Source organism: Spea bombifrons, chromosome 8 (assembly GCF_027358695.1).
Source record: "Spea bombifrons isolate aSpeBom1 chromosome 8, aSpeBom1.2.pri, whole genome shotgun sequence".
Taxonomy (NCBI): domain Eukaryota; kingdom Metazoa; phylum Chordata; class Amphibia; order Anura; family Pelobatidae; genus Spea; species Spea bombifrons.
The window spans coordinates 4,347,824-4,365,285 of record NC_071094.1 but is presented as its reverse complement, the minus strand read 5'-3'; the positions used below and the strand labels follow the sequence as shown (position 1 = coordinate 4,365,285).

Below are 17,462 nucleotides of genomic sequence, written 5' to 3'. Positions count from 1 at the left end.
GCGGCGCGTTAACGACCAATTGTATAGCGGGAAATATTATAGAGAAGAAACAATGTATTTGATTTCTAAAAAGATCTATGCATGCGCCGAGACATTCTGTTGGGGGGGGTGGGGAGAGTTTCGGCAAACGTGTCGGCATAATTCTAGACTTTGAGAATAAAGAATCCTGAATTTGTTTTCCGATTCTATTATTTCTTATTTTTCAGAATAAGAACTTTCTTGTAAAGTGTGAAAAAATGTGACAATAATATATTTATTTTTTATTTATTATAACAAAAAATACTTCTAAATTAGAATGTGCGTAATTCTGAGCTAGCATGTGCGTAATTCTGAGCTAGAATGTGCGTAATTCTGAGCTAGCATGTGCTTAATTCTGAGCTAGAATGTGCTTAATTCTGAGCTAGAATGTGCGTAATTCTGAGCTAGAATGTGCGTAATTCTGAGCTAGAATGTGCGTAATTCTGATTTAGGATGTTTATAATTCTGAACTAGAATGTGCGTAATTCTGAGCTAGAATGTGCATAGTTCTAAACTAGAATGTGCGTAGTTGATTTAGGATGTTTATAATTCTGAACTAGATTGTGCGTATTTCTGATTTAGAATTTTTAGAATTCTGAACTAGAATGTGCGTATGGGGGGGCATGTCTATGATATAGGATATTGGTTATTAATAGCTATAAAACGTATCATAGTTGATAATTACGGTTCGCGGTGAAGGAACGGACTATTATACACATGGAAATTAAGACTGTACGTGAAACGCTGTGGGAACGAGCGGCCCATGAGGTCAGAATTTCTATTGTAAGGTCCTTAGGAGCCTTAGCCTTGAAAGATACAAAAGCCTCATTCCTTGAACCCAATAACCGTGGAAACAAGAACATTCCAAGAAATAGCCGCAACAAATCAAAGGGGAAATCAGCGCCAATATTTATAGTCCAGAGAGCTGTAGAGTCAACGCAGGACGGGACAATAGCAATGGCGGCCAATTAGAAGAATGTGGAGAACGTAGATCATTATTTTCTGTTCCTTCTACATAGGAATAGAATTATTTGTTTTTATCTTTAATGAGAGGATTCCGCTATTATTTATCCCGAATATAACGACCTGAAGAACTTCAGACTGAGAAGATGCTGCCGGTATGGTTCTTGGTACTCGAAGACCTTGCAGCGATGGGGTAAGGTTCTGATCTATTGTCCAAGGAGACCTGTGATGACTTTCAATGGACAAGTTCCCCGTAGGGTAAGACATAGCTTCAAATAAGACCTCAGCGGCCCCTTATTCAGATGTAGCATCTCATACAGTAGAAACACCTTTGAAGGGATTGTAAAAATAAAACGGGGGACACATTTTAATGCTTTATTTCTATGATTCCAACAAATTACATGGAATATAAACTGTAAAAACTAGAAAAAAAAAATAGCAAATATTTTTCAGTATTACTAATTATTATTATTATTATTTTTTTTTTTTGATAAAATAAATTGTAAAATAAATTGTATCAAATAAGTTGCCGGTAATTTTTAGAATGGCATTTAATGAAAAAAAAAAAAAAAAAAAAAATAAAATCCAACATATAATTAACCTTAAGGGGGTTCCGGGGAATAATTCCAAGAACAAGTAGAAGCCGGTCACCTTGTAACACGGGGTGATTATCAGGATTCTGCACACTTTTGGTTTAATATTTTGTGACCCCAGGAAATTTTATAATACAAAAGACGTTACTCCCCCTTATGCCGGCGTTCACGGGAAGAGTTATAGGTCGTCTAAGTAGAAAAGGATAGAAACAGAGGAAAGGATAGAAACAGAGGGGATGGCGGCTGCTTTATTCTTGTTACTCGGGGAAATTGAAATCAATGCTCTTTCCAGTGTTGGATGCTCTCCCAGAATTGATTACCCGGACCACTGGAAAGATAGTCAGTGAAACGCGTTGGGGGGGGTGGAGAACACGCCGGCCATGATTTGGGGTGCACCAGCCCTTCTTATATTGAGCTTTGCTCTCTATCTCTCACCCGAGAGCATGCTGGGAATTGTAGTCACCGCCTGGAAATGCCCGGCCGCACGCTTCACGAGCAAAAAAATGTACCGTGCAGCCACGTATATCCAGCCATAATAATTTATCCAAGTGACATCACAATGACATCACAGGTCATCTGTCAATGATATCAGATATAAGTAAGCACTGACAGTAAATCATTGATCACTGACATCATATTTAGTGATATCATAGGTCATGAGACGACTTCGTAGCCAGCGACGGCCACTCGATTACATCATAACCGTTGACATCATTGCTATAGAGACTGACACGTTTTGCAATCTTTCCGATTACATGGGAAAAGAACAAAGCGCACAGCAATGTTGATTGGATTAGCTTTGATCGGTGTAAGTATTGATCACGACCAGCAAAGGACATCATCATCATTAATAGATATCGTCTGCCGGGGTTCGGGACGAAATATAACGCAGAGCCGTATAATGGAGTGGAATAATTGCATTTTTTTTTATAATGTAAAGCCTGCGAGCATTTAATCCAATTAGCCTTTTTATGACCTTCCCGTCCTTTGCGGATAATACAGAACAGGAGCGGTGCTTCATCTTCAGAGAATAACAGACAGCGGAATTATTAAGTTGTACTTTTTTTTTTTATTTCCTCTGTAAATATTTGTGCAAGAAAATAGCTAAACGATACAAACACGTTAAGGGTTTCATTTATTCAATAATCTCCGAGATATGTATATTGTGGGCGTCTTATGATGTAATGACCGGAATGTAGCTACCGGTCAAAGGTTTGGGGTCACTCAGCTGTTTTCATGGAAAAACAAGGACATTTCTGGCTGTAACATAATTACAAAAAGGGTTTCTAACCAACAATTATCCTTTTAAACTTGGATAAGCGAACACAACGTGCCATTGGAACACAGGAGTGATGGGAGTGATAAAGGGCCATTGGAACACAGGAGTGATGGGAGTGATAAAGGGCCATTGGGACACAGGAGTGATGGGAGTGGTAAAGATTGATGAACGCCTATGAAGATATTTCCATGCCCCAAAATATGACAAAACCTAGGTTTACCATTCCTGCTGTAAAGACTCAAACCTTACTTAGTCATTGGTCCCCTCACTGTATTAGCCCCTACTACTTCTGCTGGGACGCTGCAGCCAGCAGCTTTGCTAAGTGTCTCAGAGCGTTACTGAGAAGGTCAACCATTCTGTCCATCAAATATACTGTGAATGAAAACACTGAGAGACAAAGCGTTTCTTCGAAAAGATGTTCTTCTCGCTAGCAACATTTCGGCTGGATCCAAAGATTAGCAAGATCAAACGCATTTCAATTATAACACAAATGCGTTGGACTGGAGATTTAAGGAACACGCCAAGAACTACGAACCATGAACTATCGAACCCACTGATGCTGGCATCGCGCTGTCCTCAAAATCCTTGAAGTTATGTGAAGCGGCCGTGAGAAAAAAGCCGATATCTATGATGTTACTGGAGCTGTTATTCCAATTTGTCCAGAGGAGATGTGAACTGAAATACCCCGGAAGGTGCATCTTGTGAAGCATGCTGTTTATATCCTCGCTGGCGTGTAAAGTGTTAAATCTAGAGAGTAATTTAGCTTCCTTGGAAGTTTGGAACCATTTAAGGAGATCATCTTGAAAAAAGCAAGTCTGAACTTTTATCCCCCTGATGGATTGGGATGCTGGGGGGCGGAGCTTGAGAGGTAGAATGTCACTCAAACTGACAACGCTACTGTGCATGTGCACAATTCTGCACATGCTCAGTACGCATTCTTCCCAGACACCAACTAACGAAAACAGGACGGCGGGATTGCAGTCCTAAATCCTGCTGTTCCGCCAAGCTCTATATCTCTATATACCAAAAAGCGGGACAGAGGTAGAGCTCGGTGGGAGAGTGGGATAGAGTGGTCAAATCGGGACTGTCCTATGGAATGCGGGACACTTGGGAGCTATGCAAGTCAAACTTAGATGGGGCAGTTTCTTGAGTAATCAAGCACCCCTTCTTCATGCTGCTGCTCAATAGGCTGCTTAAAGGGGGTGGAGGATGGGGGCCTCCAGCTCGGTGCAGGCTACAAGTCTGGAGTTCCTTCTTTATATATATTGTATCTTTCAAATAAATAAAAAAAGAAAATATACCAAATCTAAGTCCAATTACTTTTCCATTTAGAAAACAAATTGCGTCGAGTGTTCTGTCTAACGATCTGCTGTGGGAATACTCCCGTTTCATTAAAATTACAAATAGAAACTGGTTTTAGAAAAAAAGAAAAAAAAAAAAACATAGGCGAAACTGGAAATCACACTTCTAATCTGATGAGGACGCCAAAAAAAAAAAAAAAAAAAAGAAGAGAAACCGGCGGTACCTGACCTAGAAATAATGAAGTTTGGCTCCGTGTCGAGAATCGCTCGAGATTCCTGAAAACCGTATTGTACCAAGCAGCAGGAAGGTAAAATTATGCTCTACATAACAATTTGCCTGATTAAGCAAACTACTCCATTTAGTAAAATATTAATGAATATACATTTTTTGGAGCATGTGCCAGAGCTATTTAGAATACCGTGAATAATTCATGCCAGGTCTGTTTAACCGGCGGCTCACAGACTCGGGTCTCCTTGGGGGGGGGGGGATCTGGGTATCCGTGGCCTCCCGCTCCATTGCCATTTCAATATGTCTCCTAGATTGTAAGCTCCTTTGATTCTATAAATCCAAATTGTTACGCGATACGCTACTTGCTATGTCCTGTTTACCATTTGTACATCGCTACGGAATATGATGGTGCTATATAAATCAATATAAAACAGTGTTGTGTTAACCCCTGAAAGGAGCAAACTTGTTTGCAATTCTAGTCATCCTCTAAAATTTGGCTAATGAGTCAAATGCATCTCCTGTTGACAAACCCAGTAATGATGATTTTTATTACATTATTTTTATTCTTATTTCCCAAAGCAAAACAGATATTTATTATTATTTTTATTATGTTATTTATATTTTATTTCACAAAGCAAAACAGATATTTATTATTATTTTTATTATATTATTTATATTCTTATTTCACAAAGAAAAACAGATATTTATTATTATTTTTATTATATTATTTTTATTTTATTTCACAAAGCAAAACAGATATTTATTATGATTTCACTAATTCTTTTTATATTAAAAAAGGTTAAGGGAAAGTTTGTTACTCGTTAGAAGGTTCCCTGCTGCGTTATGCTTTGATTTTCTTTATATAGAGCTTGGTAACATTTTGTATCCCTACAGCTGTTCCGGTTTTCTTATTTTTTTATTTTTTTTTTAACTTCCTTAGCCTATTATGATTCTCTACCATACCCTATCGTCATTCGCGGATAAGACTAGCAATGGGTTAAACTTAATGGCGACGTCTTCTTACGGCCTGTCAAATGTCATGTTTCTCCCAAACTGAAGAAGAGCAGCTGTTGCAACGCAAAAAAATATAAAAATAAATAAATTGAATAAAACCTTTTTTTCTTATAAAAGTTATGCTTCATTCAACTCTCCAGGACAGACATGAGGTCCTTGGAGAATTTTAGAACGCAAGGAGAAATCTTCCTGCCTCTGAGCAGAGACCCGTCGGCTATCAAACCTTTACAGTTTAGAGACAAGCAGTGTTCATGACAGCAAGCGCTTCATATAATAATTTTTCTATCCAGCCATTTGGAAATAGGGTTAATAATCTATTAATAATTCGAAATACAGGCATCCATACTCGCTTAATTGTCCATCTTGGGGACCCAGATCACTTTGCAGGGCCGTTGCTTCCATAGGGCTAGAGGGACAGTGGCCCCGTGGCCCCAGGTGCTGTAAGCTGAGCACCGCACTTCAGCCACCTGTCGGAAATGCCCCTGCACCCCAAAACCTCCAGGTTTGACCCAGACACTCAGGTTGGAGCAGTGCTTACCAGAGTCTCAGAGTGACTTCCAGCTTTTCTCCAGGCAGGGGACCAGCGTTTAGCCACGCCCACTCCCTGCCCACTTTCTCTCCTACTCAACACTGTTTGAAGCTAACCACACCCCTCACAAACCTACTGCCCAAGAAGGGAGAGTGCGCCTAATAATTATGTCTGGGAAGGTCCACATCCAGGGCAAGAACAGCAAAGCCTTAATTACATCTCTATCTCTGAGTCCCTTTCCTCCCCTGATGCCCCTCTTTTCTAGGAGGTCAGAATGTTTGCTGGGTATGAGGGTATCGCAGGGTTCTACAGCCCTAAAAGCCTCGATAATGTGTATAGAGCCACATAACATGTTACAGTAAATAAAATGCTCCCTAGCAAGGATTCTAAAACTGCCCCTCTCCTCGCACTGAAGATATTGGGGTACATCCATAGCTTTGGGGGTTCTGCTCCACCATTACTCTTTTATATTCCTGCAAAGTAAACATGTTAATATAGAAAACATTTTGGACAATTGAGTAGAGATTAGCCGTGCATTGTATATATATTCAAATGTTTGGGGTCACTTACAAAGAAAAGAACATTATGTCCATTAAAACAACATGAAATGGATCAGAAATCCAGCGCAGACAGGGTTAATGCTGTAAAGGACTACTGTAGCTGGAAACTGTTGATGGAATATCTATATAGGTGCTCATCACTCCTTATCACTCCCATCACTCCTGGGTTCCAGTGGCCCTTTATCACTCCCATCACTCCTGTGTTCCAACGGCCCTTTATCACTCCCATCACTCCTGTGTTCCAATGGCACGTTGTGTTCACTAATCCAAGTTTAAGTTTAAAAAGGCTAATTTGTGGTTAGAAATCAGATTTGTAGGTCATCAAAAAGATGCAAAATGTTTTTTTCTAAATAGCTGTTTTTTTTATCTTTGCATTGACTTTTATAAGTTATATGTCCACAGCTCACACCGCAGACACCCCCCGTAACAGGTTTACTTTGGGGGCATCGGCAGAACGCGCGATCAGCCTGCGATAAGAAAGTTTCTGGCCAGACGATGAAACGCTATTTGTCTCTGAATCATTCCAGAATCCTGCTCTCTGTCCAAATAAATCAATTAGGAGAAATGAATGTATTTCTGCTGCTTTCGCCAGGCACTCAGACATCTGTTTATTCTGGGAATTCGCACTTTTTCATTAAACAATTAATCAGAGAATGAATCTCCGCGACATCGCTGCTCGCTTTCCGCGCACAACGGATGAATTTCGATGCTCAGAAACGCAGAGCGGCTCTTCCCATAGGCTTTCACCAGCGCGCCATTTGGTCACTCAGTCCCTCTTTCCTCCCCTGATGCCCCTGACATCCGCAGGTAGTCCTGGCCGCGTCCCACAAGAGAAATCTCCAGGTAGCCGGAGCCCAAAACTTCCCCAGTATGTGTTTTATCGGCATGTTCAAAAACCGCTACTAACCACTCAGAATATTGTTACAAAGAAACAGATTTTTTTCTCCATTCTTAACCCCTTAAGGACAACGGGCGGTCCCTAAACCCATTGAAAACAATGCATTTGGAGCCCGTACATGTACAGGCTTTGTCATGAAGGGGTTAAAGAATGGCTTCCAGGTAAAAGATGTCTTTGAGAGTCGTGGAAGCATTTGAAACGATGTATGTTACATCTCATATAAAGATTACTTCCCTTCTTTATACCCGGCTGAACAACTGAACACAAAAGTACAAAATACCCCCGAAGGGCAAGCAGGATTCTTTCGTTTTCATCTTATTTACCGACAAGACGGATCTGTGCAGAAGAAGCCTTTTCCGCGTCTGAACGTTCCGATGTTTAACAATATGTAGCTCGGTCTTTGGAACCGGACGATCGGCCTTGGAAGAACCTTCAAGATGAGATCAATATCCCGTAGTGGGGGTCATCGACAAAAAGTGTTGCGGTCAACAGAAACGGGGATGAGACACACAAAACTGCGAGTGTGCTGAAAAACTACGTTATTTTGAGGGAAGACGACCCAAAAAGTGGATCTGTGAATGAAAAAAAAGAGTAAATCAAGCCATAAAAATGGTCCTATCTTGTGTGGCCTGGACAGTGAGGGACTTCTAGTGGAGCAACGTTCAAAGACTAAGAAGTGGAGTCACATAGGCTTTGAGGGCCTTGGTAGTCTTGTCTAAAGACAGGACCTCTGAGGACTTGAAAACATATGTGACCTTACATGTGACCCTCTGCATGTTTTCCTCTAAAAGGAATAACAACCATCTTTGGACTTTTTGATCTTCTTGAAGACCACCAGTAGAACCTTTGTGCTCATAAATACGTTTCTAACCTTGGATACCTTGGATTGATACAATCATTTCAGTAACTTTGAACAATAATATAGAACAACTGGCTCAGATGGATAACAGATCCCATCCAACAAGAGGAATAAGGGTTTCTGTCTTCCACGTTCTTGGCTTTTCTCCTTAATTGCTAACAAGTAACCAAGTATCAACACAAGCCAAGGGTTTGCTGAGTGGTCTAACTCTTACAAAATGAAAGAAAAAAAATCAATCCAGAAACGTCCCCATGAATATTAATGCTCTATCTGGGGGGAAATTGCTTTTGCATATTTTAGAGGAGGATAACCGTTTACGTCGTTGACTGCCAGTCATAGAGATGATTGATGTGGACATCTGGAGAGGGGTTTAAGTTGGCTTCTCCATGGCAGAGCTTCCGGTCGATTTTGCCTGTCCTGAAGTTCTGCCCCTTCTCCTCCTGCTGCCGCCCTTACAAACGCTTGGGCCAATCAACAACAACCACTGGCGTAACAGTAAGGGAGAGAATAGTCAATGGGGAGGAATAAGGATGCAGATCCCAAGATCAGGAAGTTTAGTTTCTCCTGGCGACATGCTACTTCTCCCCAAGAAGCGTTTGGCTATTATATCAGAATGCCTACATTTTTACATGATTTACTGTAAATTAACACTTTGCGGTAAAAGTCTACTCCAGAATAAGGGTCTATGTCTGCGAGATCTTAATTACAGTAATTGGCACTTTACAATATTGTTACATTTTGGCAGCTCTCGCACCCCCTGGGTATTTATTCCCAGCTGTATCAATGGGGTATGATTCAGCGTACGTTGGTTTATTACCCTGATAAGTCTATACGGCGCCCAGGAGCCTACTGATCATGACACTTCTCTCGGTTTTTATTACTCAGGTATGATTTATGGGTCTATAGGAAATTTAGGGTGATTTTAAGGATGGGATTAATGGGAGTATTTATTTACAGCGTGCCGGCTCTATATAAAATATATGAATTCATCATTCGGGTGGGATAGTATGCGCGTGCGTGCGTAATGTAAAGGGAATCCTAAAGTTATTCTATATATTATAATAAGTATCTTCATTATGAAGAATTATTAAAGGGCACATTGAAAATTATACCAACAGGGGCAGTTTTAGTGCCCAGATGCCCCTAGAGGGGTTACTATGTGAAGGAAATCAGTGAAGCATTGTGTTACATATTAAATAATTAACCTGCATATATATATATATAATTTTATCTATATTTATTTTTATTATTATTATTATTTTTATTATTATTATTTTTTCATCAGGGGGAGGAAAAAAGGGCAGAGTGGTTTGGAGGGCAAAGAGTGACTGGCTAAACTAAATAGGGGTATTTGGCAGATATACAATACTACCCATAGAGTTCAGTAGGAGATCAATGAAATAAAACAATAAATACGTCAAATCTTTGCTGGGCTTGCTTTGCCGTAATGAAGACAATTTTTTTCCCCCCGCTACATTGAACATCGAAGCAAAACTCTCCCATGGGGAACGGAAAAGAGGAAGGGAAGTCATTAATGCAATTTCTGTACATCTGGCAGGAAATATTTGGAATAGAAATGCGAGTTATAAAGAGGAATTTGAATGGCGGGTCGTAGATGGCGCATAAATTAAGTGCAATGAAAGCCAACTTTCTCTTCTTCCTAGTGGTCCGTCTTATGTAACTAAAGTCCTGGTCCGTCGGTTAAATTATTTTTGGTGATACCTCCCTAGACGCAAAGCTACGGTGTCCCGAGTGTGATGTCACAAGATGACATCGCAGCTGCTTCATAAGAGCACAGGGGGCGTGGTCAGAGGCTAAGGGTGGGGCTTTATCAAGAGTTTTTATGCAACTTTTTAACTGATTCACACAACTCATACCCTTTTTCCTACCTTGGGAGGAAAAAAAGGGACACAGGGATTTGGGTCCCAAAGAGGAAATATTCCTCCAATCAGGGGCGAGAGTGTATGCGAAGGCTCCGCCCTTTTGCAGTAGTGCTCCGGGAGGCTGGTTAATGGAAAGGATAACGGGGAGAGAAAGAAGACAGAAGAAAGAAGAACAAGAAGAAGCAAGAGAAGAAGTGGAGCTGCAAGACAGGAGATGGAAGCGGTCGGAGCAGATGGCAGGGAGACATTGAGAGAGAGCGTGAGACAGCATGGGATAAAGTGAGAGAGTGTGAGAGAGTGCAAAAGCAACAAATGCTAATGAAAATTCAAGCTCTCTACTGAGGGTCCCTCCGCCTTTTTGGACATTCATACGAATTTCATGAAAATTAAAATTCATACGGACCCCAATACACAAGTCTACTGCTACGTTCCTTTCTTACCTCGTTTCTGCGAGTCCATATTGTTATGTAATGCACTACGTTTTATGTCCTGTTAACCAATCGTACAGTGCTGTGGAATACGATCGCGCCATATAAATTAATGAATAATAATAAAAAAAAATCATAGAGTGCCAGCAGATCCCATAGAGCTAAAATGGGAAAAAATGTAGATATATCGGGACAGATTAATTAACCGAGATAACATTTAATTACCAGCATTTAATCCAGACCATTGCCGTTTACCATCCATTGGAAGAAGGCTGGTGATGACAGCGGTCGCAGACGTATCTAGGAAGGAATTTCGGGACCCGCGATCCCGTCACATGCATCTGAAGGCTGCTCTTGCGCCCCTCATGCTCATTAGTGACACATAAACGGCAAGATCACTTTCATCTGACATTTATGTTAGGAAAATATTCCATTAACATCACAGAAGAATTCATTTTACGACCGTGGTTAATTGCCAATTAGTCGGGCCCACCACTCCCGGGGATGGCTGACTTGCACCTGAATTTTTTCGTTTATGACAAAACAGAAGAGAATCTGACTATTCAGAATATTCATATTATGACAATCTCTCCTCCCAAGAGGGATCCGAGACATATTTGATTGTCACAAAGTTCTGACAGTTCATCCAAGACGAGACTGAAGGTACCCACGGCAACCGGCGGTCCCACCTAAAGATTTCGTTAAAATAAGAAATCTTTATTTTATTTTATTTTTGCAGATAATTTTTTTTGTTGCTGTTAAATTAACACATAAAATGGAATTTTTTTTAACTGCATTTTAATGAAGTAGAGATGTTAAAAACCGAACGAGGCGAAAATTAGTTTAAAAAAAAAATGGCCGGGTAGGCAAGTTTGAAGTTGGAAGATGAAGTTGTGATGGAAAGTGTTACTTTCTGTAATTTTGGGATTCTGGACAAGGGCAGAAGAGAAAGCGGTCTTGAATTATGGTGCCTGGTGGGCAACGGGGAAAACTCAATAAATAAGACAAAGCACCCAAAGAATGCTGTTCCGCTCGACCAAGAAGGTGGTCCTCAGATGACTCTGAAGCTTGAGGACATCATGCGTTCAAAATAAAAACGTGTCTTCAGGACCAGTAAAAACATAGGTTATGGTGTCTCTACACTATCAAAAATGGTTCCATGCCCTTCAGACCTCTACTTCACCCACGTTACATATTTGTTGATGATGCTCAAAGATATTAAGGTGGAACGTTCCTTTAAATTTTTGAACTATATCGAGGGCCATCAGGAAAACGCGGTCATCTTAGGACACATTATTTACTTGAGTCTAAGTAACCCCCCCCCCTCTTATAAAACGAAAACTCAGAAGATCTTCCAGGTGCCGACCCAGCAAGCTCGCCAAAAAAAGAATGCGTCGTAGGAAGAGCCCATGTCCGATTTAATTGAGCTATGATGCAACTGGACTGATAAACGGTTATCTCTGAAACGTACTTTGGAAGCCAATTAAACAGAATCTCCCTGAAGCTCTCATGAAGAAGAAAAGGAAAATTCAAGGGAAAAAAAAAAATTCAACTAATAAATAATGGCACTCTTAACCTCTTAAAGGCACCAAGGTAACATTCTCAGGGGATGGAGATAATCAGTTGAAGGGCTATTAGGTTTGGTACCCCCGGCGTTTAAATACAGAGGATCTCTCTACCCAAGTGCTAGCATTTAAAGTCATTGGGGTTATGTATCAAGAGTGGTTGTTATCGGCGGAAACATTCCATTCGTTGCTATGGTAATTGCTCCACTTTTATAACTTGGCAAAATGATTACATTATGTGTTTTTTTGGAATTTATTGGTCCCCTAAATGTTAGAATGACCTGGTGCTGCGTATCACTACTAGACCACCTATGAAGTTAATGCAGGTGACGCGCAATAGAGAGATCGCTTGTTTGTTATGCAAATTAACCGGAAAGTCGAAGGCAACCACCGGTAGACACGAATGGGGTGATGCAAATCATCAAGTTGAAATGGGGGAAGAGGACAAGGAGTAGATTCCTAAACTCCTAGAGAAGAAGGACATCAAGAAGGGACATAAGAATATGTTGGGTAACAAGGAGGGACTGTCTCCCTAAACTTGGTAGATATGATTTTGAACTTTAATTACAAAAGGTTAGTGTGTAACAATCACTCACGGCCCATACTTCTTCTTCCAAAAGATATCTGAAGCAGCTAGAGCTCGTTACCTTTCCGTTAACCTCGTTCCCTGGCATGGAGAAAGAACGTGGCTTCTACCCCGATAGCTGCCGGTAATATATCGCTGTCAGGATGAATAATTAGGGGTCCGCTGCGTTTCTCTCTGTGAGCTCCGGTTAACTGAAGTTCGTTTTTCTCTAAAAACCGGCTCTGCGAGTATAGAAATATTTTATGTGATAAGGGATGATAACCTGGAGATGACTCCTGGGAGGAAGAATGCTTGGAGTTCCTGGCAGTGACGGGTTGGCAGAGCACGCATGGGCTGTGCGTTTATACAATCCGTGTAGAACATCCATGTATTTCTGTCTAAGTTAAACAGATGCTAGAGCCGGACTGGAGTTGACGAAGGTCAATGGCCGCCAATCGGCATAAGGGCTGCTGCCCTATCAACCACCGGCCAACCAGTAAGCCAGATGGCCAATCCGGGCCTAATGCTCTGATGCCCCTCTTTCCTCCCCTGATGCCCCTTTTTTCTAGGAGGTCAGAATGTTTGCTGGGTATGAGGGTATCGCAGGGTTCTACAGCCCTAAAAGCCCCGATAATGTGTATAGAATCAGCAGGAAACGGCTTTATAAATTAAACGGGGTAAATAAAACCCCATTATTCTTCTTCTAAACGCCCCGCTCAGTTACCCCAAACCCCCAGCTATAGGGCATTAAGTCTTGGTTAAGCTTCGCCAAAAGCGTCCCTCTCTGAAACGTACGGAGCTACCGCATGGCGATGAGTCTGTTTCACCTAAGAAGTTCTGGAGGAATGGGATTAAAGGGAAGAGTAACAGGAAGTTGATTCACGCGGATATTTAATGATTGTTATTCTGCCTCCAGGAACAAAGTGTTCATCTGCAGAGCGGTTGTATCGGTCATCTGGATACCATCAGCATGGAAGGAGTCCGGTGCCTCCGCTCTGACAGCCAGGTCCGGTAACGGGAACACCGCCGTATCTTCATAATCAGAAGCCAAGATTCCTGGGGGGCAAATCTAGCACTCCTTTTAACCACGGCCGGCAGAACGGCCCCATTCGGCCCCGTCTAGTCTACCCGTTTCTCAAACGTCATCAGTCGTTGGTCTCGTCTTCATATCCCATGCATGTGAAAGTTCCCTCATTGTACTAGCCTCCACTACTTCTACTGGGAAGCTGTTCCGCTTATCTACCACCCTTTCCGCAAAGCTCAAGATTATAGCTTTTCTCCTCCTTTAACATGAAACCAATAAGCTGGTTACACCTAAGATACAGAAGCGTTACCATAAAACATGAAGGAGAAGCGTGTGAAATAATGAAAAAGGTGTTTGGAACAATATGCGAGTTGGTGCTAAGCAGGTAGAGGAGTCGGGTGTAGGGGAGCGAGGACTCGGGTGTAGGGGAGCGAGGACTCGGGTGTAGGGGAGCGAGGACTCGGGTGTAGGGGAGCGGGGACTCGGGTGTAGGGGAGCGGGGACTCGGGTGTAGGGGAGCGGGGACTCGGGTGTAGGGGAGCGAGGACTCGGGTGTAGGGGAGCGGGGGCCGAAAGGGGTTATAAAGATAAGGTGTGGACCAAAGGGAACCTTGGAAGTCGCTGAATTATCCCAGATTCCATTTCCTGCCTCCAAATCGGATCTCCGAGACCCTTCACCGTCTTCCCGTATTATATTGCCTATCCTGCGCCCAACGCTAATACATTAACACGGCTCATGAATATTAACGAGGCGGTGAACTCATGTTTATTCAAGCGACACGTTGGTAACATTTCACACCCAACGCGACACCTTGTAACACGCAACGCTCGCCGTGATCTTCTGCAGCTGTATGGAAGATCCTGTACATACATGTACCGAACATCCATGGTTACAACAAAAACGGGCTTTATATTCCTTAAAATATTTCAAGAATTAAAAGACGGATACAAAAACCCATTTAAAAAAAAATCCCATCATCACAAAATTTTCAATTAAATCCCATAAATTCATCCCATAATTTTCAATTAAATCCCATAATCACAGGCCCTGCTTCATATCGCTGCTCTCTGTTGTTATTAATCAATAACAACAATTATTAAATAAATGACTTTTTATACAAATGAAATAAAAAAACTCTAGATTTTATTTTCCTTTTGTTTTTATTAACCATGATCTCAAGATGTAATGAAAGGTAGTTTTACTTTATTGAAAGGGTGGTAGATAAATGGAACAGCCTCCCAGCAGAAGTGGTAGAGGCTAATAGAGCGAGGGAATTTAAACATCCATGAGTCTAAGATGAGACCAAGGACTGATTAAAAAATGGGCGGATTAGATGGGCCGAATGGGGCAGATTTTAAGTAATTAGCTTAAGACGTCTTTTATTAACAGTAAATATATATTTATTTTACAAAAAATACCACATCTGCCCAGTTGCCACTCAGCTCTACCCAATCGAATGGCTTAGCAGACAGACCTAGCTGGCCGAGCCAGAACAAACCTTCAAATACTTCTATTTTACTTTTAAATGAATTTTAAATTATTTATTCCTGATGACAAGGGGTTAATTTCCCTCTTGTATCCATTACTTTACGGTTAAAATGTCTGTTTTTTTCATGCATTTTCTGCTTTTTCAAATATTCTAACCCTTTGTGTGCCAGTGTGCTCTATCAAACAGCAGCTGGCCCCTTCCGGCACCCACAATACTGCCGCTTTGAAACAGGTTTTGTACGCATGCAAAAGAGTTCTCCGAAATGCAAATAATGGGAAATAAATATCAATAGGTGGGGGTTCTGCCAAAACTGCTCCACGCAACTGTCCAGATTAAAAAACATATAAAGTATACATCAGTAGGAAAAAATTTATAAAACGGAACGAAGAATAATAAAAGAATATTTATATTTGAACTAATAACAAAATTTTTATTATTACAATGTTAAGCATAGAAACCCAGAACCTGCCGGCAGATCGGCCCCATTCGGCCCAACTAGTCTTCCCATTTTTTTCCTTCTCTAATCCCTTTCCCAAACATCTTTAAATTCCATTGCTCTATTAACCTCTACCGCTTCTGCTGGGTGGCTGTTCCACGTATCTACCAACCTCAGTAAAATAAAACCTCCTTACATCACATCGTAGTACTAAGACAAACAAAATGCCGTAAATACCTACCTATATTAATATATTTATAATGTAACATTTTTTTTAATGAGACATCCTTTTCACTGGCTTTTTGCCACCAAACCTTAAATGATTATTTTTCCACTGGAAAATAGTTTTGTAAAAAAAAAATAAAAAAAAAAAATAAAAAAATATATAATAGCAAATAAACATTATAATAGAAAATAATAATAAACATAAAATAAAAAAAAACATAATATTATTATTAATAATAATAAACATAACAATAATAACATATTATTATTATTATGAAGAAGAACATAATAATAATAAACAATAATAAAAATAATAAAAATAATAAAAAAAAAACAATAATAATAATACAGAATAAAAATACACAATTAATAGTAATATTAAAAATAGAACTTACCAGTTCCACCGACCCATAGTGTTTCCTGCTGAATTCTCCCCGTCTACAGCCCAGGTCTTCCGAAACAGAACTGAAACAGAAATGCTTCATCAGTAGACATAGCTGGCGGCGCGCAAACCCTCGCTCGCCACCTCAGCCCGAGAGCATGGAGACCGAAACGCCGGGAGCCGGAGCATCATTTAGTCTCTGCGGGGGGGGGCTCCTCGCTCCCATCAGCCAAACCAATTCCTCCCATGAAAACCAATGAGCGCCTTACTAAGAGGGGGGGGGGTTAACCCCATCACGCCCAGAAAGGATTTGTAAGGCATCGACGAGCCCAGAGAAGAGATCTTAAAATCCGACTTTTATATGTCGGATGTCTCGGTTTGCTGCGTCAGTCGTCTCCGTCTCGCCCCCGGCCGAGTCATTTTTTGGTACATGGATTCTGTTTAATGAGAACGCGTGTAGTTGGGTGATGTTAACCCCTCTCGGCCTCCAGTGTACAAACACGCTGGGATATATAATAGGGCTGCGTATACCGTACAGCTTAACGCAAGTTATTTCTATATTCTGGAGAAGATATTTCAATTAAAAAAGGTTATTTTGCAGAAGCACTGAATTTTCCTTGAAAGGGTTAAACATGTTCAAATATATAGGGAATAATTAGAATTAATAGTCGTTGGTCTCGTCTTAGATTCAGGAGCCGTATGTCTATCCCATGCATGTTTAAATCCCCTCACTGCATTTAGCCTCTACCACTTCTGCTGGGAGGCTCTTCTACTTATCTACCACCCTCTCGGTTTCTTGTTAATTGTTACGCGAAGTACTTCTTGTTTTGTTTTGTTCTTTTCACCCATTGTACAGTTGCACGGAACCTGCTGGCGCTATATTACATGTAATGTAATGTAATTAGTGATCAATTCACTGCCCACTGGCACCAAAACCACAAAGTTTCGCTTCTGCTTCACATGCGCCGCTGCGCTCTACAAGGTGCGTTTCCCAACACAGTTTTACGAGTCACGTCTGTTGCACCAAATGTATTTTGCGTTGTGACACTCACCGGACGCTCTGTTACTTAATACAACTACTACTCCAGCAGCTAAACATAGAAACACAGAACCTGCCGGCAGATCGGCCCCATCCGGCCCCCGTCTAGTCTGCCCGTTTCTCCTGCTGTAAAGACCCAAACCTTAATCAGTCGTTGGTCTCATCTTAGATTCAGGAGCCGT

General features: G+C 41.1%; 1 protein-coding gene across 1 annotated transcript in view; it reads right to left on the bottom strand.

Annotated features, from left to right (window-relative positions):
• The window catches only part of GARNL3 (GTPase activating Rap/RanGAP domain like 3), a 112,243-nt gene that overhangs the window by 31,640 nt on the left and 63,141 nt on the right, over positions 1–17,462 (bottom strand). The window contains exon 3 of the mRNA XM_053472617.1: positions 16,255–16,324. Within this exon, the coding sequence (XP_053328592.1) occupies positions 16,255–16,324 (70 nt within the window). The remainder of the gene's footprint in view (positions 1–16,254; positions 16,325–17,462) is intronic.